General features: G+C 38.3%; 1 protein-coding gene across 1 annotated transcript in view; it reads right to left on the minus strand.

The window, feature by feature from the left end:
* wdr25 (WD repeat domain 25) overlaps positions 1-23,551 on the minus strand; it is a 36,605-nt gene that overhangs the window by 4,280 nt on the left and 8,774 nt on the right. The window contains exons 3-4 of the mRNA XM_088925476.1: positions 10,674-10,821; positions 146-276 (exon numbers count right to left, since the gene is read on the minus strand). Coding sequence (XP_088781602.1) covers positions 146-276; positions 10,674-10,821 — 279 coding nt within the window. The remainder of the gene's footprint in view (positions 1-145; positions 277-10,673; positions 10,822-23,551) is intronic.

Raw genomic sequence — 23,551 nt, forward strand, 5'->3', positions numbered from 1 at the left:
GTGCAGACAGAGTTGGCTCTTTAAAAGCCGCTAATAATTTGGTCGCTTGAGCCAGGGGGTAAAATAAGCCAGCACTAAAACGGATACAATAAATTACTATACATAATCCAATTAAATAAAAAAAGAAATCTTATTTGAAGATGACCTTGCAGCTTCTGACATCCCAGGCTTTGACGTCAGGGCTGAACCCGCCACAAAGAAAAACACTGGGGTCCCGGGGATGGAAGGCAAGACAGGTCACTTTAAACTGGCTCCGGAGGTTGGCTACCTGCTGTCCTGCGGACACAAACAAAGACACCACGTGAACGAACAGAAAACGGCAGATCAAGCAATTATAGAGCATAAATTCAAATTGATCTGAAGATTTGTGATTGTGAAACAGGCCTGCATCTTGTCAGATGCAATAAGTATTACAGAGAGCTAGGTCTGGTCTATTCATTACTTAAAAAAGGGTTTGCATTCTAACTATTCTCACTGTAATTAACTGCAGGGTCTATCAGCAAACTCAGTTCTAGATTCCGATTTACAGTGAAGTTGTATTTAAATTAATACCTTATAACACTACAATGTGACACATTATAACACTGAATTTTCTGTATGTGCACTGTGATACATATTCTTGCATTTATTAATTGAAATGACACATATCTAGTTTTCCAGCACAGCAATAAATTCCTAACTGGATTCATAATTGTCCAGCAATTTTTCAGTAATTAACAATCAATCATTTATGCTCTTTAGAAGCAATGACTGACATTTTTCTATCTAGAACAGAGGCAACATTAAGCAGCTAATTCAACAGCAATCTTCATTAAGATTGTGCATGTGATTATTTTTAGCATACCCCAGCTTTTCAGAGTTCACAGTGAGCCAATATATTAAAAAACATGAGGATCACTCATTTTGATAAGAGTTTCACACCAAAATGTTACATAGGCTGTGGTCAGTAAAAGACACAAGTGTCCATTAATTATTTTAAGCATCCTTTGCTAAACTGTCCATGCATAAGCTTACATTTCCATTAATTATTTGGAGTGAAATATATATGACAGCAATAATAACAACATTTTACACCCAGTGAGTTTATTTTTGTATTCCCATCCAAAGTAAAGAGTATTACACAAGAAGAGTTAGAAATAACACTTGTTATAAAGGCTAGAAACATCAACATGTTTTCAGTCACATTGATGAAGCCAACACAGTACACTGGTTTCTTTCTAGAAACAGCTAGATGAGATCCTCAGATCAATACTAACTCCAAAAGGGTGGAACTATCTACCTACCACAGTCAGAACCATTCATCATCTTCCTCACCCCAGAAGCCCGTGACTAACTCTTACTTACTGTCTGTGCTCATATGTTCTAATTCCTGTCACGAGGCACTGAATCTCCAAGCACTTCATGCAACTGTTCCACGGACCCTTTGATTTTTTGACTGGATGTGACTGTAAGGCGCTTTGGATAAAAGTGTCAGCCAAATGAATAAATGTAAAAGAAACAAAACGGGCCAGAAGACAGCATGGTGGCACAGTCATTAGCATTGCTGCCTTTCTGCGCTGAGGCCCTGGGTTTAATTCCAGACCTGGGGCGCTGTCTGTGTGGAGTTTGCATGGGTTTCCTCCGAGTGCACCGATTTCCTCCCACAGTCCAATAAACGTACTGGTAGGCTTCTGGGAAAACTGGCCCTTGGCATGAGTGTTTGGCGTCTTGTCCATGCCTTGTGCCCATTGCTTACTGACTCTGACTATAAATATTAGTTAGCTCTTGTCGAAACACAACCCTCAAACCATAAGCAACAGCGAATGCATACTAATAAAATGCCACCATAACCATGGAGGGTGCTCCTTGTAAGTTGTAAAAGATAATATACAAGTACTGTATATTATGTTACTGTACTGTATCTGACCTGCAGTCACTCCTTCTTCTCTTTTTGTTGAGATATATACATACTATCTATGCCAGAGTGTGTCAGATACTGGAAAGTACATTTTTATCTGTTTTTTTGATAATACACACAACTCCCCAAAACATTCACACATTGCCGCTGTTCTTTCCTTAATCTGGCCTCCTGATCCCAAATTCGGCAGGCAATTATCTTGTCAGTAGTCTTGTAACGGTACTTGGACCTGATTGCCATGCTGACAGCTAAATTTACGTTCTGTGTTATACAATGAAAGGGCTCCACTCCCAAGCACTTGAACATGTAGACAGATTCCCAGCATTTAATAGTACAGCCTGAGAGGAGAGCAATTTTATTCAATATGCAAGAAACAACATAAAAATGTTCAACCATTCTGGCAAATTACATGTTTTGTGTTGATTAGACAGCTGAGCAATTATGGCAAACTTCAACAAATGACAAGCAAGCTCCTTCTCGGGACTTGTGATGTGCATTCTCTACAGTTTGGAAGGACAAAATGCCAAGCTGTGAAATAACCTTTATTTGGCATAATCTTCCACTTCTACAAGCAGCACCATGGACTGTCGAGCAAATTACTTTGTAGCTGTCTGTCTCACCACAAGTTTTCAGACTAACACATTTGATTGATGTGTCCAACCATACATTACTGTTAAAACAGTAGTGTGCATTTTCGACTCTTCATATAAAATGTTCATAATGTCACCCCACACAACTACTTATGTGAGCAACACTGAGCGTGGGAGCTAAGGGGTGGACACTAAATGTGTTTCACATGAAATGACTGTGACATTCACAGTAACATCAAGTGATCCCTTTTGCACCACATGGCTCAATATTTAAAGTCAGAAGGTTTTCTCTGTATAAATTACTGTAACCTCCTAAAGGTAACCATTCTTCTTTAGTCAGAACTATTTAATATTTAAATTGAAAGATTTAGAAGAATTCAAGAGAAAAAGTCTGGTTTATTTTAATAAAGAAAGAAATCCCCTGTTTAACAAAGATGCACATAATATAAGCAGAAGCTGCCATTCCTCAACCTAAAATGCACAAATCTTTTAGATCTGTTTAGCTCTCAGGAAATCAAGTTCAAAGTTCAAAATTGTTACACATGTAACCGTGCAGAATGAAATGCTTACTTGCATGGCATTTGTCACATGACAAATGACATAACACTGACATAGAAATTGACATAACAAGTTGCATCACAAATTGTTGGAAACAGGGACATGGTAGCAGCTGTAATTGTATGCAACATTCAATTAACAGTGGTGCACGAAATTCAAGTAATGGCAGTATTTTGACTTCAGTGCAAAAGCAGTGTAAGTAGGAGGATTTAAAAGGTGGAGTTTAGGTGTCTTACTGATGTGGGGTAGAAGCTTTCTTTAAACCCAGAGGTTCGGGATTTTATACTCCAAAATCTGGCTGAAGATTTAGGTAGCTACTCAAGGTATGGTAGCTACTTTGCAGGATAGTGAACTGCAGTGTACAAACGACCAACTTTAAAAATATTTTTATGCTGTGGACAGAGTTAAGACAATTCAAAAATCATAATGTTCAGGACGTCTCTGAACATTAACGGTCAACTACTTTCTAAACAGGTTAAGAGGAAGCAATTTTAGTGTTCTGCAGTGCTACACCCTGTATCTGTTTACTTCACTGTGGGAAGTTACAACAGAAAGAAGAATGACATCTCCCTTCTAAAGCACACGGGACCCCCTACTCGAGCAAGCAAGCCTCATGCTACACGGCAACCAACATGAGCCCACTTCATCGTCTGTGGAATTAAAAACCTTTCCCTCTTGATGAGAAACAAGCACTTAAGACATCCCCAGTCCTTATCCTTGAGACTCAGTGAGCTTGCTGAATGCAGGTGTCGTCACAGTCTCTTCACTTTAACACTGGGCTTACAATCCTTACTGCTACCTGAAGCCTGCCTGCTACATTTGTGTGCTTCAGTGGCTGCTGCATTAGACTGTTCACATCTTTACCACCTGAGCCGAAGCATGCATCCTGAGCAGTATCACATGATAGACAGAGAAAATGACAGACAGAGACTGATGGATGTTTTATGCTGTATGGGTAGTTTTTAATGCCCTTATTTGACTGCCATCAGTAGTTTGCAAATCATGCTGAAAAGGGCTGAATGTGGATAACCTGAATGCAGCCTGCACATTTGGTAAGCAGCTACTGAATAAGTGAAGCAGTCATATATTTTTACTAGATATATAACCAGTTTATGTAAAGAATCTTTGTACTGTATATCATTACCTCAGTAAATGTGGCCATTCTAATGTTCCCAATGTTTAAATGAAAGCAGTTCAGACTTTCCTGCATCAGCTCAGCTCTCTCAATCCCAGCTTTTCTGTTATTTACCGGGATAGATGCCATGCCAGCAAACTCTCAACTGATTTTACATCCAAATGAAAAATGATTCTAGATAAAAAAGTAATTTCAAATCGCATAGATGTGAACTATGATAAAATGACTGCACCTTATCTCCACGTTTGCTGTTACTTCTTTACAGCAATGCCTTGTTATTTTAGAGTAGTACAGACAACACTGCCATTCTCCAGAGACTTTACGAACACATGCTGAAGCGACACACTGTAAGCTCATTCTGTTCCTGACGGACTACAATCAATATGTTTTTTAGATTGAATTCATTGTCAAACAGAGATGTTTTGCTGTGCTCAGGGTGTGAGGCATCTCAAAACTGCGTGTTGAAGTGGATGTATGAGTTACTGAATATGGCTCTATGTTCTTTCTCATGGTAAAGTGTGTATCTCTCTCCAGGGCACTTCAAAGAAATGGGCTGAGACAGCACTTGTTTCTTTTACCTTAAATAGCTTAAAGCCAATTTATCGCTGAACTATCTGATTCTTTTTTTAACTACCACAGAAAACAAACAGCTCAATGGACAGTAAGATAAGCTTGCTTTGCGTCTGAACTACATGCATTCAAATGATCACTGACGACACAAGCACTTTTGGAGAAAAATGTTGGGAGTCAAATGTTTCTGGTGCTGATGCAAGCAAGCCAAAAGAAGAAAAAACTTTTTTTTCAGTCTGACAACAGACATCTAGATTTGCATGATTGCTTTCATCTTTTTTTAAATCTAGGTCACTGCTAAGCAAGCCAATGAAACTGAGCTAAGTAAGCCAATGAAATCCAAGTTCCTTGTTATGCATAATTAGGAAGTCTTCTTTATGTACCAATTACCAGCATCCTTTAGCACAGGAGAGAACAATGATTTGTGACAGAAGAGGAAAATATTCAGAAGAAGTGATGAAATATAAAAGCCATACATCTCCCAATAAGACAAATCATGCTCTTACAATTACTAACCAAATTGGTATGTCCACAGGGTTGCCTTCTTAAAAAATGCAATATTTGTTACAAATCAAGCTCTTAATTTTTTTCTTCACAGAAAAAAATAAATCCTCACTATGGCACTCCACACCGATTAATACTGCCAATAAACAAAATCCCTTTTTACTGTTTTACTTTACACATGAACTTTTCTGCCATTTTCTTTTATTTTCAAGTAATGGTGAATTCCATTAATCCTATCATAGAGTGATTTAGTGGCCTTGTTTGGTTGATTAGCTAACTTTCCAAGTCACATTGCAGGTGTAGATATCCCAGAGCCTAACTGTATGTCTGATGTACCATTACATCACAGATCACCTTATTTTGGAACACCCTATCATGAACAACCAAGTAGTTTATTTCACTCCATGCATTAATGCAATGTTATAGAGCTTATAGAGTTATAGAGTTCTAAATTAATAAAGGCTGTGGAAATCTGAAAAGCAGATGTGTGCGTCTTTCAGAATTCTGCCCACACAGTCATCTGACGAGGAAACAAGGAAATCCTCAAGGATAAGTTACATGTAAGGCCAAAGACACTGCTGGGGTTCAACTTCAGAGCCGCACGCAAGCTGTCTTCTGACATCTGTCGGTTGAAGCATGACAAGCATCTTGCAGCACAGCAGATGGTGCTTGTGAACAAACTCCATGGGTCTCCACCACCCGCGTCTAGTGTCCTCTCTCCCTCTCAGCAGAGTGACCGCTGTCAGCAAGACAGTATGTCCCCACAGCAGTGAGACTGCCTGGGCAAGTTCTCGTTTTCCCCACCCTCCACTTCAACTGTTTTAGAACTGTGCTGCCGTTGGTAATCTTGATCCAAAACTGTACAACAGTTGAAACAAATTCACTTGGGTGATAAATATTAAAACATCAGAGAACCCACCTCCTTATTTATATATATTGTACAAAGGAGGCATATCTGTAAGCCAATGCCAAACGGAAGACAAAAAACACCATATACAGTAAATACATAAAATTACACACAGAAAAGAAACCAAATCGTACAATTCAACCTTTAACACATTTATAACTAGCTGAAGAAAATCAGACAAAAACAGTGGGGCACAATTAGGATTAAGCTACAGGAGGTAAAAAGAAACAGGCAGATGTACTCAGTGGCAGAAGCCCAGAATTTTCATCCAGTTCTTTAAGCAGCAATACCAGGCAGACAGCACAGAGCCTGCTCCCCATGACCAGAATGCAAATGCAACTATCCTGTTTCATGGCTGAGTGCCTTTGCAATACAGGGGTGCTTCAAAAACCTGTGAAGGAAAACATATCCTGTCCTAATGGTAAAACAAGGAGTGCCAATCCCCAAAACCTACTTCTACTCAAGCTACTACATAATTTTAAATATATACAGTATAAATCTGAGATTGACTGGATTGGAAGAAGTCCTTCATTCTGTATGAAGCATTTGTTTTCATTTATTCTATATCAAAATCAAATAAGGCTCTGCTGGAGGAATGGTGTGGGTTTCTTACAATATACTCTGAGGAGAGCACACGGAAGATGGTTCCCAAAAGTAACCATTCCCGACAAGATAGCAACACTATCTTTAACAATGATTAAAGGAACACTAATAATGTAGTTATAACAGACACTTAGGCAGGATAATAGATTAGGAAATCAGAGACTAGATCACAACTTCTAATGGACATGAATTTGCATCATTTAATCACAAATTAAATTAAATTCAATTAAATTAAGCAGTAGATCACTTAAGAGGAACTATGAAACCATACTTTAAGGATAATTTTCTATGCAGATGTTATACCTTACAATAACATTTTCCATTACTTTGCAGAAAAAAACCCTCACTGAGTCATTATTGAGCAGAAATCAACAGGGATTAATTGAAGCATCTTTGTGGGACAGCACTGTTAAAGTGCTGCACTGTGGAAAGGTCTCAGGTGTGCCACAGAATCAGATGAGATCATGTTTCAAAACTGCCGATCAGGACCTTTGCTCAGCTCCTTCCAGCACCAAACCAAAAGATAAACCTACATTCACTGAAACAAGCTCACAGCCAGGATGGGGAACCCCTGCTGTGAAGGACTGAGAGCAGACACTTTGAAAATGAATGAAATGAACATTTTTTTTAAATCACACAGTAGACCCAGACTTTTAATCTCGACACCGTACAATGAATTGCCCTTTCAAACAAGTGTCCCATTCACATTTTCAGTGCCAGCAACAGACGTTCACTTAAAAGAAAGAATTGGCAATTTATTGACAATGCATGAGTCACAACAGTACATGGAGAGTGACAGACAAGATTAAAATTAGATTAAGTCACTGGGCAGAGAGCAGTGGGTTGCCTGAAGCAATAGAGTCTGTATTGATTCCCTCCTGGAACTGCTGTAATATTTAATAGGTCTGTGGAAACAATTATGCAGGGAATTTAAAAGAAGAACTGACAAAAATAAAGCGGAAAAACACAGAACACAATGTTATGTTTTATGTTCATATTTTTAACAGGATTCTGTGGTTAATTGTGTGTGCAAACAGAGTCCTAATTTGTGAAGAATAGTATTATCACTGGTGTAACATGATCAAATCAGCACACTGGGACTGATATCATAGCACTCAACTTTACACTTGGCACTAATTAGCTTAATTTGATTTTTAATTAAATTTATATTAGATTTTTAAGCAACGCAGATTATCCAGACCACTGGTGCTCAGATTTGGAAACAAAATGCTTTTAATTAAACACAAGCTACTGCAAGCACTACAACAAAGTTATGAGGTAATTAAAGTCAGATAGAAAGGCATCATGCGGCCCCCAAATCCAACAACAAATGTTGTCCTTCCTTACATAGATGTCTTAAGGTACAGTCCCATATCAACGCCCAGCACACAAGACAAAAACACTTGACTTGTTTGCAAAATTAAATTCATTAAGTGTAGTGACAAGCCAAACCAATACAGATATAGCTTATAATGTCAAATATAAAAGCAGAAATACAGAATATCTAATAATATTGGCAGAACTTTTGGGAGAATGTGTGCAGATACCCCATAGACCAAAGTTCTAGGCAAAATGTGAGAAGAAGATGACTTGATGATGCAGACTTTTTTAGTCTGCTTCCCCTCTCCAGACTGCTGGAATGATTCGGGCTGTACAATAAGCAATAACCTGCCATTTTAAATTATACCCTACGTATACTTATATAATATAAAATTGTCATACTATACTGTATATACTAATAGGTATGGTTATATTAATATATGAATAAAATATTAACTTTTTTTACTTATAAAAAGTAAAGCCAAAATAGTTTGTGAACATAACAATATTCAGCAACTAATTTCAAAGAACTCAAACCCTTCCTTTGTTGTATCTAATGTTGCCAGGGAAATGTCTGAACAACTTAAGTAATCAATCACCAAGAGGAGCACTTTGGTTCATTTTTCCTTCGGGAAAGAACAATTAATCTTAATCGCTGCAGTGAGTCTCTGAGCTGCATGAGAGCACTCATCGTCCCTCTAAATTCACAGTGGGGGCGTGGGGGGACTACTCAAAGCCTTCCGGGAAAGCTGAAGTTCTGGAACAATTTCTTCTTTTTAAAAGAAAAGCAAAAAAAAAAAATAAAACAATAATAATAACTTGGAAAGAAAAACAACAAACCCAACTCAACCTTTTTTAAAACAGGGCATTAAGAGCAAGCGCACAAGAGATGCATGCACAGGGTTGAGTAAATTAATTCTATGCGCTTTTAAGCTGTTCAATAGTTGGGCTGAACCCAAGAGAAGAGAAGTGCGGACCTGTCAGAGCGTCTCTGTGGGTGCTGATAATGAGCAGAGACAGTGTGACGTGCACCCCCCCCCCACCCCCGGCAGCCCAGGGAGCAGAGAGATTCACTAATGAAAATCTGCTGAATTTTTAAAAGTGTTTTTAACCTTTAGCTAATTCTGATCTGCTAAAGCCTTCAGATAATATCAGATAAAGCCTCCGAACAGCCTCAGATTAATCGCATTTCATAAATGATGCAGAGGGTGAGGTGACCATCTGAACTCTTTAACCCCATGCACTGAGGAAAAAAAAGACTGAAATTGATTTGTATTTTGAATTTGCTCTAAAACTGTTTCTTCAAACATTATTATGAATGCATTTGTACCAAATAAATTAGAATTCTGGGACTTGACCTTGACTATTTATTGGCAGTAAATGCACATGCTAAAGTACTTTTAACACCAAATATAAAGCACTTCATTTACCAGAGCAATATTCACAAACATTTATTCCATGCTGAAAGGAAAAGAAAAGACACAAGGTTTTTGGCTGTAGAGCCTCCTTCAGGAAGCCTTCTTCACACCTGAAGAAGGCTCCACAGCTGAAACGTTGTCTCTTTTCTTTTCCTTTCAGCATGGAAGAAACATTTACCTGTTCCTTTGCAGCCAAAGCATGCTGACGCCGCTGCCTACTTGAACTTTCACAAACATTTGCCAACTAAGACTTATTGTGCAAAGCATAGTCATCCAACACACTTAAGCTTCAGTTTTCTCTTCACTCTTAATGACGGCCAACTAACTCAGCTGGACTTCACTGAGCTTGCTACATATTGTAGCGCTCACGTGGGGCGCTGCAGACATGCGCACGCAAGGCAGGCTGGGAACGGCGGCTGAGGGGCGGGACTACCCGCCCGTATGTAGTGGGACGAGGGCTGGAGACGCCCTCTTCCCTCTTGTGTCTGTGTAGGTGTATCTCCCTATCTCTGTGTGTGTAACCCCCCTCGGCGTCTTTAATGAATGTCCTGCCAACCCGTGCCAGAGCCTCCGGCCTGTTTCTTTCTGTCGGCGAACCCCGTGAGCGTTACAATATTGTAGCGCCACACGGGGCGCTTTAGCCATGCGCACACAAGGCGGGCTGAGAACAGCGCCTGGGGGCGGGGCTACGGGACTGTATATAGTGGGGCGGAGGCTGGGAGACCGTCTCTTCCCTTCGTGTGTGTGTGTGTTAGTGTAGGTGCAGCGCTGTAACCCCTATCCTTGTGTGTGTACCTTTCCCCGGTTCAAGCTAATAAATGTGTTGTTCAACCCCATTCCCTGAGTCCCATGCCTGCTCCATTCCGTACCGAAGCCCGCGATCGTTACAATATTTAGGAACTACATTATATCCATTCAAACATTTTCAAACCGTACATACATTTTCTAACCACTTTAATCTAATATGGGGTCGCAGGGGAGCCGAAGCGTATCCCGGCAAGCCACAGGCGCAAGGCAGGACACGTCGCAGTCCATCGCATGGCACAACTGTATTTTATTTTGCACACAGACGTAGTTCTTTTTCTATACTTCGCTGTTTTTGTCATTTTCGAACGCTCAATTTCGGAGAATGTAACAGTTAGCCGGTGGCCTGTCAATCAGTCCCACTCACCTGTTTCCACATCGGTCAGCTGTGCCGTGGAATCGAAAGAGCCGCTGAGGACGTGTCTCCCGCCGGGAGCCCAGCACGCATCCCGCACCGCCCCGGTGTGAGAGGAGCAGCGACGCAAGAGGCGCCCACTTCCGGCTCCGTCCCAGACCTGTGAACCGCACACAGCACACCCAGTCAGCCACTTCTCCGCTCCCACAACCCCCCCCCCCGGGCTCAGCTTCAGACAAAATAAAAACAGTCTTGAGTTCACCAGCTTTCAAACATTACGGCAGATGAGCAGAACCCTAAAAGGGAATACACAACTCGTTGCCAAGTTAATGATGACTTGAGTCACTGGGTGTGGACCGCCACAATCCAACCATTTCTGTAGGTCAGGTTTAACTGTAAGGATGTACTCGAATTGTTCTAAAAACCTAGTGAATTATCTGTATGACCCAAATTGGGTGACACTTACAAACGCCTTATAACCCAGTATAAATGAAAAGCACAGTAACGAGTGTTCTGGTGTCAATACCTAAAGAATTAACTACATTTTACAGTATTAAGTAAATAATGTATCATGGCAGGAGATACTAATGTTCAACCGCATGGATATCAATTGAAGTCATTCAATTGTGTCTTTGATCAACACACCATTAATTGCTACTTTAATATTAACATCTTTGTTTGCCATGCATTTAGAAAGTGCTATTTGCATCCCCTGAAGTAGTGGAGGCTTAGCTCAAACTGTAACTCAAATAATGGCCCTACACACTCTCTCCCAAACAGCCACAATCTAGCCATTTTCTGTAAAGACGTGAAACAAATCAAATTCTTCTCATAAATATAGCCAATTAATTATCTGCTCAAGCCAAGAATGGCTCTCTTTGATCCTACAGGTTGTGGTTTCACTCCAAATATTCTCTAAAATTGGCTGGTTGAAACAAACTACACACTCTTATAGTCAAAAATATTTTTTTCCACATCTTTAGAAATTAATATTTTAATCCCAGCTCTTTGGCACTGAGATTGATCTAAAGTAAGCATATAAATGGAAATGAATGTGGCTGTTCTTTTGAGCTTTTCTCCCATAATGACCCTATGCTCTTTGTCTGAATGTATTTCCCCAGATAATCTTTGTCCAGTATCCTACTTCTCTGAAGAAACATTTTTCACATTTCCATTAAATAGGAGGCATCTCTTCTTGCTCTCTCTGAATTTGTACAGCAGATCTCCCCTAGAGGATTTAACAAGCCAGTGCAGGACTTCAGTGTTCACTGACAGTCTGCCCATCCTGTGAATTTTTTATATATAGTTACACTGAAATATAATTACACTAAAAAAGACTGCAAAATGTAGATATCTTTCTTTCTGTTTCACATAGCAAACTGAGACTCTCCCTGAGAGGCAGTGTGAAAGAGTGCTGGAAATAAAAAACAGTTTACTGCCTTTCATGTTTTACAATGCCAGGCAGGCACTACAAAAATATGAGGGTCTAATTTTACTTTCCCATTTAGACAGGTGCATGAAATTTAACAACAAAGCCCTGACTGATACAATAGCAGGCTGTTGGTTGGGTATTAGACGTAGAGAAATGATTGCACGAGGCAGAGCCTAAAAACCTCCACTGAAAGAGGGCAAAAACTCATACTTTGCAGCTGGTTCAAGGCTCGAGACTGGTGGTTTTTGGTTGACAAAAGAGACACTCTCTTTAACTGGTTTGCATTCACAGCATATACTGCCGCTGCAAAAAAAGACTGATTCCTTGTGATCTGTCTTTTCAATCCCCTGCCTCCCATCTAAATTACAACACAGACCGTCTTAGGCACAAGGGCTTTGAGTGAGCCAGGCTGTGTTGTACTTTTCTTCACCAATCCCCCAGTACCTTGATTCATTCAGAAGAAAGCAGGCTCTCTATACTGGAGAGACATTAAACTAACCAAACCATCAATGGTTTGGTCCTCTAGAACTTAAAGGTAATAACACAAATTAACTAAATCAAACTACAGGTGAATCCCCGTGGTGTCCCTGCGATTAATGTGAAAGGCGTAGAAAACACGGCTTTGCGCTGTAAACAGCATCTCATCAACATGTCACTAGGTGGCAGTATTCTGCATTCATATATTCTTTTTTAATTCTAATATATACAGTAAAGTAATACTGGATAGCCACCAGTAGGTTTGTACAAATCTCTTTAAATTGAATAAAATATTAGCATTAAAAATAATGATGCATACTGATTCCTTGAATTTTCTCATCTTGAAAAAGTCTGCGTTTTTAGAATACAACAATTTTAGTGGCTCATACTAAAAGAAAAAAAACATTATGTAGTGTCTCCACTCTCAGCTCTTTTGCAATCAAATTTATCATTGGCTGCCTCACTTCTGAAGAGAGATATTCCTTGTTTCCAAATGACAGCAAATTGCTGTTGTTACTGAAAGTGAAACGGTGATATTATGATAAAGGTGGTCTTTTTCCACCCAGAAGAGTTGCCCAGTGTGAGTCACACACTGATAACGATTTGCGGGCCTGAGAGAGAGAGAAGAAACAAACACATTAGAAATTGTTTCCTCCTGTCTTACAGAAAAAAAATCATCTCATATATATTTTTAAACGTATACGCAACTGTGGCATCCAGTCTTGAAGATAAGAACACGTACAGCAGGTTGTACATTTTTTCTGATGGCTACAGGAATTCTGTCACGGATCACAATATATGGAATGGAGGTCACTGAGCGGCTTCTTATTTTAAGCTGGTGAGATTTAAAAAGCTGCTCCTGTCAAGCTGCATCCCTTTATACTTGATAGAGCTCCAGGGAGGGCTATGCTAAATTGCATTAGTTCTCCCTGCCCCTGGGGGTCTGTCCATTCCCTGCTTCGTTTACCTGCCACAGACGTCATCACACAATCACACACCACACAATCCCATTATCCCCAGTAATAACCAGGACTCAGAGTTTCGGCCGGGGTGCTGTTATACGCTCAGAATCTTAATGTTCTAAATTCCTTTTTACCATTCTGCACAACTCCACATCAAAAGGCAGTGACTTTCTCATCACAATATTTTTAGCCCCCTTTTCAGTGGATATAGTAATTTTCTTGTGGGAAAAAAATGTCAAGAAATAAGATTTTTTTCCCCCATTTTCAAAATGTTATTTTTGACGTAATATGAAACATTGGTGTTATCTTATGAACTCCCCAGACTCAAACAGTCCTAATTATTAACAAGAAGTGATGTGCTGAATGTGAGAGAGCTACAAGATTGCAAATCATCTGTAGGCATGGGAAATGTGTTGTAATCACTACATAATTATCTCAGACATATTTGACATTAACATCAGCTACCAGGAATTTTTAACAGCTTAGAGCCTTAATGTTCAACACTGAGCATAAACAGATAAAAAGGGTTTATTTTTTATCAGTCCTAATAAAACACAGTTTAATTAATAAAAAAGTGGCAGATATTTCATAACCTGGTTAAAAGGGAACTATTTTACTTCTTTTTAGAATATAAGGTGCCTAACTTTGAATGTAAAGTAAAATAATTTTGGGGTTTTGTACAGAAATGTATGAAAGCGACAGGAAGAAAAATTTAACTCCACAATGACCTGTCTCTATAGTAAGTTTTTTAATCCTCTAGACAGTGGAGTTAGTTTTACTCCTTTTGTAACTTAGTGCCCTTGCTGTTCCTCATTATCTTTCTCTAAAAGGGTAAAAATCATTATATAATGGGATAAATGATAAATACACAATGTATCAGGGATATTCAGCCCTGGTCTTAGTAAATCATTGAGTGTCATCAACTGACTAGGAACACAGCATAAAAACAAGCAGGTACAGAGAAAGAAAAAGAGAAGAAGACTGAAGACGAGAGCTCCTTGTCCAGATCATCCAGAAAGACCAGACTTGAGTTTTAACCTTGTAAAGAGAGCTTGCTATTTTGTTGATTTTAAGTAACTCTGATTTCTTATATGGAGGATCGCTTATTACAAACATCCTCTCCTGGTATATGGGTGCATTTCTTAGAACAGGAAATAGGTTTCCCATTCAATTTGTAACATCCAGATTTACAGAGAAAGAGATTTAACAGTAGGTCATAGTCTGTTGGTTTAGAAGGTAGCTTTATTTTGGCCTTTGTAGGCTTTATATTAAAGCATGTGAATACTTGGTAACAGTCTGGGGTTTTTTGGGGTGGTTAGGATGTTAGGCCTCAAGGACACCTTATTTGAAAATCCGTACAAAGTTTAACTTGTTGTATGTTTATGTTGTGTGTAGTTCAGTGTGTGTATTGCCATTGTAAATACATATTTGTTTAACCCATTGCAACTGAGTTAATACCCTTTTCACCAAAGCTGTACCAGAGAACAAAGAACTATAAACATACCAAATGTTCTGGTATTTTCTTGGCAAAACTTATTACAAGTTGGGGGTTATGAATATTTAATTTACTCACTGATTAATCCACACAGTCTATTCCTTGTATATTGCTACAAAAAGGCTTTACGAAAATATCCATTATGAAGATTTTCACCCACACGCTCTAGAAAACTAACTAATATTTAAGAGGCCTAAAGAAACAAATTTGTTGGATTAGTACTGTTCTATTTGCTTTAAAACAAAAAAAATGATCACAAAAATATTATATACATCCAATAAAGAAAGACACAAAAATACAAGAAAAGGCAGCCAGTGATAAATGAGGGGATTCACATACTGTCAATAAAGCAGTTTTTACTGCCGTGCAAGTGAAGAAAACACTTTCCTTTCACTTAACCGGCAACCACCGTCACTTGCTAAACAAGGAACTGATGAATATTCATAACTGCTACAGCAAATTGTCTGCAACTTCCTAATGTCCAACAGGCTTATCAATCACATTTGTATGTGTATTCAAGGGGTGGTTACAGCATATCTTGTGCAGCATTAGATCAGGATTTTTTATTTTCTAATGGTGGCAGTGCTTAACTTCGCAGGCACAGAAAAAAAACCCTGAAATAATAAGAACGCAAAGCAATATGTAATAACAGTAGTATTATCTGTAATTAGTAAATTACATTACCTAGAAGGAACATACAAACTTTGTTGGCCCATTCAAATAACTTCATTGTAAAAAGTGTGCATTCTGGAACTAGGACATCTGGTGCATGCTGGGTTCAATAGAACCATCTGGAACAATTTTTTTGAGCTGAACGAACCAAATGGCCCCTTCTTTTCAAACCTGGACAACCCTGACACACAACACTGCAATAACTACAAGATGTCATACCCTACAACACCCAATAACTACAAGATGTCATACCCTAGGACACAAGTGATATTAATGTCATCAAGTACATTGCTTCACAGACTGCGCAGCGGAATCTAACGAGATCATGTTTAACAAGTGTGGATCAAGAGCTCTGACCCTCTCTTTCTAGCACCACACCATATATTCTGTCCACCGAAACAAGCTCACATTTCACACTGAAATTCTAGTAAAGAAAGTGAAGCCAAATGTTTCTCATTAAAATGATAGTATATGTTTCCAATTTAAAAGAAATGTGTGTTTATTTAAACATAAATACAATATGTTGTGCTGGCTATTTTAAAGTCTTTTGGTGAGCCACAGGCTGACAAGTACAATAGATCAGAAGCACTGATCTAATGTTTTTATTGATTTCCATGACAACAGGTTCTTCATAGTCCCACATGTATAGGTGGTAAATGTCATTGCTCTACAATGTGCTGTTTTCACAATACATTGTTTCAATGGGCAAACTTCATTTACAAGCACTGCTTGTAAAATCCTCATCATCAGAAGCAGCATCCTTTGTTAATCCCTGATGAAGGCCTCTCCTGGAATCTTCCATAATCTCTACCTTCATAGATACAGTTGATTTAAATATATGCACACACTGAGCAATTATATTTGAATTGTAGTGGAGCAGAAACCTGTAGGAAAAAACAGTACATGGATAACTAAAAAAAATAAACAGTCTCTCCTGGACTTGTTTTCCTGCCTCCAGACAGAGAATTAATTGAAGCAATGCTGATGCTTCTGCACCTTCTATGCTGAGCTGCAAAAAAAAAAATCCTGCAGGATCTCTGACATTTCTGACAGGCGTAGAAGTCATTACCACAACCAATAGCCATACCTGGAGCTTGGCCACTCAGCCACTGACAGCTCTGGAAGAAAGTGTACTAGTTGTGTGTAGCAGAGGGAAATCTCAGCTGGAGACAGTGAGAAACTGACCACATTCATTCACAGCAAGAATCCTAATGTATCCTGAACAGCCACTGAGTGACATACTGCAGCTTATTGGTCTATCCAAGGCTTTCCCAGCCCTTCTCCAGCGAACCCACACACCTGCTTCTGTTTTCATTCCTGCTGAACATTTCATTTAATTGAATCCTTAATAAAACAAACAAGTTGATAATTAGAATCCCCGCATTTTGGCAAAGGTTTAAAGTCCTGAGTTACGGATGAAACACAATAGTTGAAAGGCAATATACAACATGTTTGGGAACTAGACAGAATTAAAAAGTTCATATTAATCTGTTTGCTGGGTCAATTAAGGCTTCAAGAACCTAACAAGACTCAGCAGGAAAAAAGGTGTGTAGTTCTCCTGACCTCTGACCTAAAGTTAGAAGCCTCTTAGACATGATAGAATGTTATTTTACAGAAATCAAGAATAGGTGCTGAATTATTTTACTGTGCCTGATATTTGCAACAGACAAAATAATTGTTTGCTTTTGAAAATACACACACAAACAGAATTCTTATACACCTACAGACAGCCACATAAACCTCGGGCTCTCTGCCTCTCTGACACCCTGAAGGACCTTGACAAAGACAAACAGTGTGTGCCTGAAGACTATAACAGGATCGCCTACTCTCACATGATCTGCAATAAATAACAAAACATTTCTTCTGTGATAGTCTTTCTTCTTTTTTTTCCCCTGAAGACAGAAGAATCTTGTGCCCACCTAACGTTACGGTATTCCACAGTCTGTGCTTTGTAATCCATACCATTGTTTTCTAGAAGATCTTCCTGAGCCACTGGTCTATAATAAATCAAATGTATATTTATGTTAAAAAAAACATACAGCTGCCCAGCTATGTAACAACTGCAGTCCTGAAAGGAAGAAAATCCATCCCTACATTCTACTAATAGTGACAGGAAATCAATAGATCAGCAGCTAATACCTGAATTTAAAACATACATTTTTACTAGGAGGGCACAATGGTATTTTGGAAAACATCTCCGATGCTCTTTGTGATTTACAATATGATACCGTCTATTTCCACTGCCCGAATTGCTGTTAAACCTTGCTCACATGAAAGAATAAGAGGAGGAAATTTCATTAAGTGGTGAAAAACTTTGTTAATGCGAGGACTAGAGGAAAACAGATACGATGCAAAATGAACTTTTGCCCATCCATGGGTCCACAATTATGATGAAATGAAGGAATGATGACCCAAGCTTAAACCTCTCTCACACAGAATAAACAGGTGTTCAGACTAGCGAGAAACTAAGCACTGGCAAGTCTTCACCAAGCCTCACAGGGTTTAACAATAAGGGAGTAAATGGGATGATTTTGTAAAGCTGCTTGACAGGCAAAATCTATCAAGGGTCAACTGCAATAATGAGAAATATCCCTTCCAACCTCCTCTTCCCCCAGCACACATGCTTTGCAGTACTTCCTTGGATATTAAACCATTAAAAATAAATACAAGCCCATTAGTATTACAAGAGGCTAAGAACTGCTGTTGTGAGAATTAGGCCTTAGGTTGTATTTGTAAATGCAGAGCGCGTACCAAATTTCATCACATGACAAAAACAGTATGCTTTTGAACACTTCTACAGCTGAAGGCAACAATACTTCTGTTGGGAAATTCATTTGGGCTAGGATGGACAGTCAACCATTATCACAATGATTTTAAACATTTAAGATCCATGATATTTCACAGGCTACCTAAGAAGAAAACCAGGAATGTGGATGGGGTAGTATTGTCACATTTCATATATTCATAGGTCACAGAGACACCATGAATGCTGCAATCTGTCTAGAAAAAATGAAACTCCAGTATCTCTAATCTCCTCCTTACACCTTTTGAAATTAAGCATGCACGTGATCTGCATCATGTAATGTTGGTAAAGTTAATTAAATAGCCAATTCTCGCAGAAGCCAATTAACCAGCATGCCTTTGGGCTATGGGAGGAAACCGGAGCACCTGGAGAAAACCTATGGGAACACAGGGGGAAACATACAAACTCCACAAAGATAACAGCCCAGGAATTGAAACCAGGATCCCAGCACTGTGAGGCAGCAATGCTAACCAATGCACCATTGTGCTGCCCTGAACAAATTGTGCAAGACTGAATTCTGACACTTAGATATTCATTGTTAATTCAGATTTATAAGACCTTGAACGCTGAGACTTTGAATGGTGTTATACACCATTCTTGTTGGCATCTTGAAAGTGAAATAAAAGATTTGAAATAGCTTTAATTACTTTAGAAGTACTTGTTATAGTCTACATTGTAACAAATTGATACAAATTATCCAGGTTTAACAATAATAATAAAATTAATATTGTTTCAACTTTTATACTGCAGTTCTAAAGACTTCTTTAAGTTGTACAACCATCTTCAAACTCCAAGTCACTAAATTATAACCAAGCTTCAGGCCATCCTGTTTAACTCCAGTGACAGTTCCACGGAAATGCAATTGGTGAGCTTCCCAGACTACTTTAAATTCAGTCATAGCAGAAATTCCAGTCACAGCACAAAGCTATAATAAAGTTATAAAAAATCAATTTGCTCGTAAGGAGTTACTGTATGTTTATGCATGCATATCATCGGAATAATCTATGAGTCATTTGATTTGCTAAACAACTGTATGAAAGGATGTCAGCTGACTAAAGGAGTGACTGTGGCAAAACTGTCTACAGCCTGATACCTCTAGCACAGTTATGAATTACTACAGATCACTACATCACCTCCAGCACAGAGCCATATTACTACAGATCACATCAACTTATATTGAACTCTTACAGTATTTTCTAGTGGTTACAAGCTGCTCTCTGTTGCAAATGAATTATTTGGCCACTAATTAAAAAATGGTAAAAAAGATTACCTCTCTAAAAACAAATTAAGTACAAATGTTTTTATGAAGACATTTATGTACGTGTCTATGCATAGTATATATTCTTTAAAAATCCAGGAATTCAGGAAAGAAGGAAGTAGTATAAGACTGGAAAAGTGCCAACAGCCTAATTTATTTTGCAATCAATAATATGTTAAAGCACTGCACTGTAACTGGGTAAAAAACATTTTGGTTTGTTTTATGGTTTAATTGGTACTTAAGAGTCCTGAAGTGCCATTATGCTTCCACTTTTGCTAATTTTTGGTTGTTTTCTTCAGTATTTGTCAACACAAGCACAGTCCTTAAGGAACAAAATTTTTTTGTGTGTTTTTCAAAATGATATGCTAAAGAAAAATATTCTTCTTATACAGTAGTCTTAACATTTTGCACGATAAATCCTTTGTCAAATCATTTCTCAGGGTTAAATTTTAATCAAGTAACATGTCAAGTAACATGCTTTATTGCTATTTTATGTAATGTATAAGAACTAAAACTATCATAAGAGAAGCTGCAGAATAAAAGCAAGCTACTGAAAACAACCACACTGTTGTACACACTATGAAAGTACATGCATCCAGGTTAGTGTCTTGTAAATGGACAAAGATCCCTGCTAAATGTAAACCACACTTTTTTAGAACTGATGGTAGAGAGGTTCTGGGCTTCTGTGTTTATAGAGCATTCACCTTTTGTTTTCTCTGACATTCCTGTTATTAGAAAAACGTGGACCTACATAATGATGAGGAGGTTACAATCTTTGATAACTCAGACCTAGCACATTGATGGTACATTTTGGAATCACGCAGGTCTTAAGACCAGCTAAAAGAATACAAACATATGTTTTATTCATGTTGTGTTAAGCATTTGGGGAATTGCCAGAGGTTTCAATTCAAAGGTAACTCCAAAAAGGACTGCTTACCAAAATAGTTATTTCAATATCCATTCTACATTTCCTTGTAGCATGTTACTAGGCATGCCAAAGATCAGCTGTCCATTGTAACATTAAGGTTAAGTCCCAGTAAAAAAAGAACGCAGAGGAGTTTAGAAAACAAAGGCATCATCTAATGAAAATATGACAAACAACAACTAACTGCTTTCTTAAGTTAACTGTTTTTCATGCTCTGAAACCACATTTGCAAGTAAACATTAAAATGATTGCCCTGGAGTTGAAAGTAAATTTTGATTCCTGATTCCATGACTGCCAGTAACAGTCCACTAAATCACTGCAGATAATGTGCCCACAACAGCCCCACTTTATTATGCTTTTAATGAAGGGACATAGGGGCAAATTACACCATTAAACCATAGGCAGGCAATAAGGAATTATTAAAGATACTAATAAAAGCAGCATGCTATAGACTACTACAGATAATTATAGCATTTTCAGAGGTGGAAGACGTGCTATTCTTCAGTGCCTGAACTCCACATTAGACACTGACTCCTGTTACATTGTGCTTTAATAAACTTTAGGCTTCAAGAGCTACAAGCTCTTTTTATCAATTATGGAGATGAAAGAAACATCTTTCATGACTTTTTGACTTTTTGTGATAATATACTCAAAGTTTCATAGCTAGAAATATCCCATTCCCTGGTGTTGACTTATTTTAAATTTTGTACAGCTGGTGAAGCCTAAAATGGATGAATGGGGATGAATGAAGCATTTTGAACTGAAATGAAATTGCTTTGTAATGGGATCTTACCTGTTTCTTGCATTTAGTTTTTTTTTCAGAAACTATACCTATGATAACGATATTATGTATTATCTTTTTTTTTTAAAGTGAATAAAATGTAATTTCCTCCAATCAGGAATTCCTGAAGTATGGAGCAAGAAAAATGTAAATGCATTTAATGATCTCAACTTACCTCCTAGGTACTAATATAAGACAGCTTATGAAAAGACAGTAACTAGCATATCTCAAGACAGTCTCATACAAAAAGAGTGATGGGAATAGAGACTGAAATACCCCAGACTCCGACGAGGGACTCGTCAGATTCCTCGAGGGTCAGGTGGCTGAGGCATACACAGCCTGCCTGTACTGGTCCTGAAATGCAGGTAAATGGACTCTACAGCTTTCAACATCAGCACATAATCTGTTAACTGTGCTGAAAAAAAGAAGAAAGAGAACACAACGTTTCGGCCGTGGAGCCTTCTTCAGGTGTGAAGGCTCCACGGCCGAAACGTTGTGTTCTCTTTCTTCTTTTTTTCAGCATGGAATAAACCTATTACTTGTTCTTTTGCAGCCTAAGCATGCTGACGCAGCTACCCACCTAATCTGTTAACTGTCTGCCAGCATTTGATTTATGATATGCACATAGCACAGTGCATAAAACATCATCCCAAGTATAATAAAGCTTGGGATAATAAAGCACAATATAAATGTGTATAGCAGCCGATATGACAGTCAATGAACGACGTTGTAGTCACATTGATACATATGGGACGGGATACTTACCTGGAATATTAAAATGCTTTAAGCCACTTTTGACACAAGAAACTAATTCATTTCTATCCTTTGACTAAACAAGAGATGTCAGCTAAGCTGCACTGGCACACTTGTTTATGTTTTAGTTAACAACATAAAGAAGTAGAAATTATGCATTTTGGCTCATATAGCCTGTTTAATAGTAGATAATTGATCTAAGGATCTTATATAGCTGTTTCGTGAAAGAAGCCAGGGTATTGGCTTCAACAACATAGCAGAGTACCTTGTTCCCTGCTCCCACAACCCTTGGCATAAAGAAGTTCCGTTCTCATGCATCATGTTGCATGCAAAATATGCATCACCATTGAGATTAAAAGGGAATGGATTCCTCTAAGTAATAACTGCTTCATTTATTAATAGAAGGATGCTATATAAGCAATCAAGTTTAATTTGAAAACTAATTCCAAACAACTTGGAATACAGGAGTAAAATATTGCAGAGCAAAGGAAATTTTAACCATGCATTTAAAATGGTGAGAATTATCATTGATGACTTTCATAATTTAGGAATGATTCATATTTTATTCTTTTTAATCTATTAAAAATGACTTTTGTTTAAAAGATGTACATGATTATGACATTAGTTGACTTATTGCTAAAAGCGAACAGTGCCATCTACTGCTCAGGAAATAAAAAAATGTTATCACGGGACACCATAATATATGCAGAATGTACATATGTAAAACTCATGGTATTAAAGTGAAGCTTTTTCAGCATCTCGCTTTGAAAAACATTATCCACATCTAAAGCTACTTAGCTACAGTACCACAATAAGGTCACATGTCGTTTATCTGTCTGGCACACAGCAATGCAGAGGAGTTTTTAAATCCTAGGTAGGAGATATGTACACTACTGCTGTGCTATGATTCACTGGCTCCATTATAGAAGTGTTTTCTATGATTAAATGTAAAAGCACCTGCTAAACAAGAGCTTTAAGTAACATCCCTAATGATAATAAACACCCCTTTGAAGGGTAAATAGCACACGCTACCTTTCTCAGAATGTTCAAGCAACATTTCATGTTATTGGCTGAAAAACACACAACTGCTCGACCTCACTTTGTCCCCCTTTTATTGGTTCTGTCTTTATTTTTTACTCTAAAAAGACAAACACACGGCGGTAATCTGTTAAAAGCATCTAGATGAGCTTATTTAAGGACATAAGGAACTTTACACACAAATAGGGGACATTCAGCCCACCTAGTCTGGATGATTGAAACACCTGGACATATCAGTGATCGAACTCAGGGCCTCACACATGCAGAGCTTACACTGTACCACTGAGCTACATC

This window comes from Atractosteus spatula, chromosome 9 (genome assembly GCF_055471065.1).
Source record: "Atractosteus spatula isolate fAtrSpa1 chromosome 9, fAtrSpa1.hap1, whole genome shotgun sequence".
Taxonomy (NCBI): Eukaryota; Metazoa; Chordata; class Actinopteri; order Semionotiformes; family Lepisosteidae; genus Atractosteus; species Atractosteus spatula.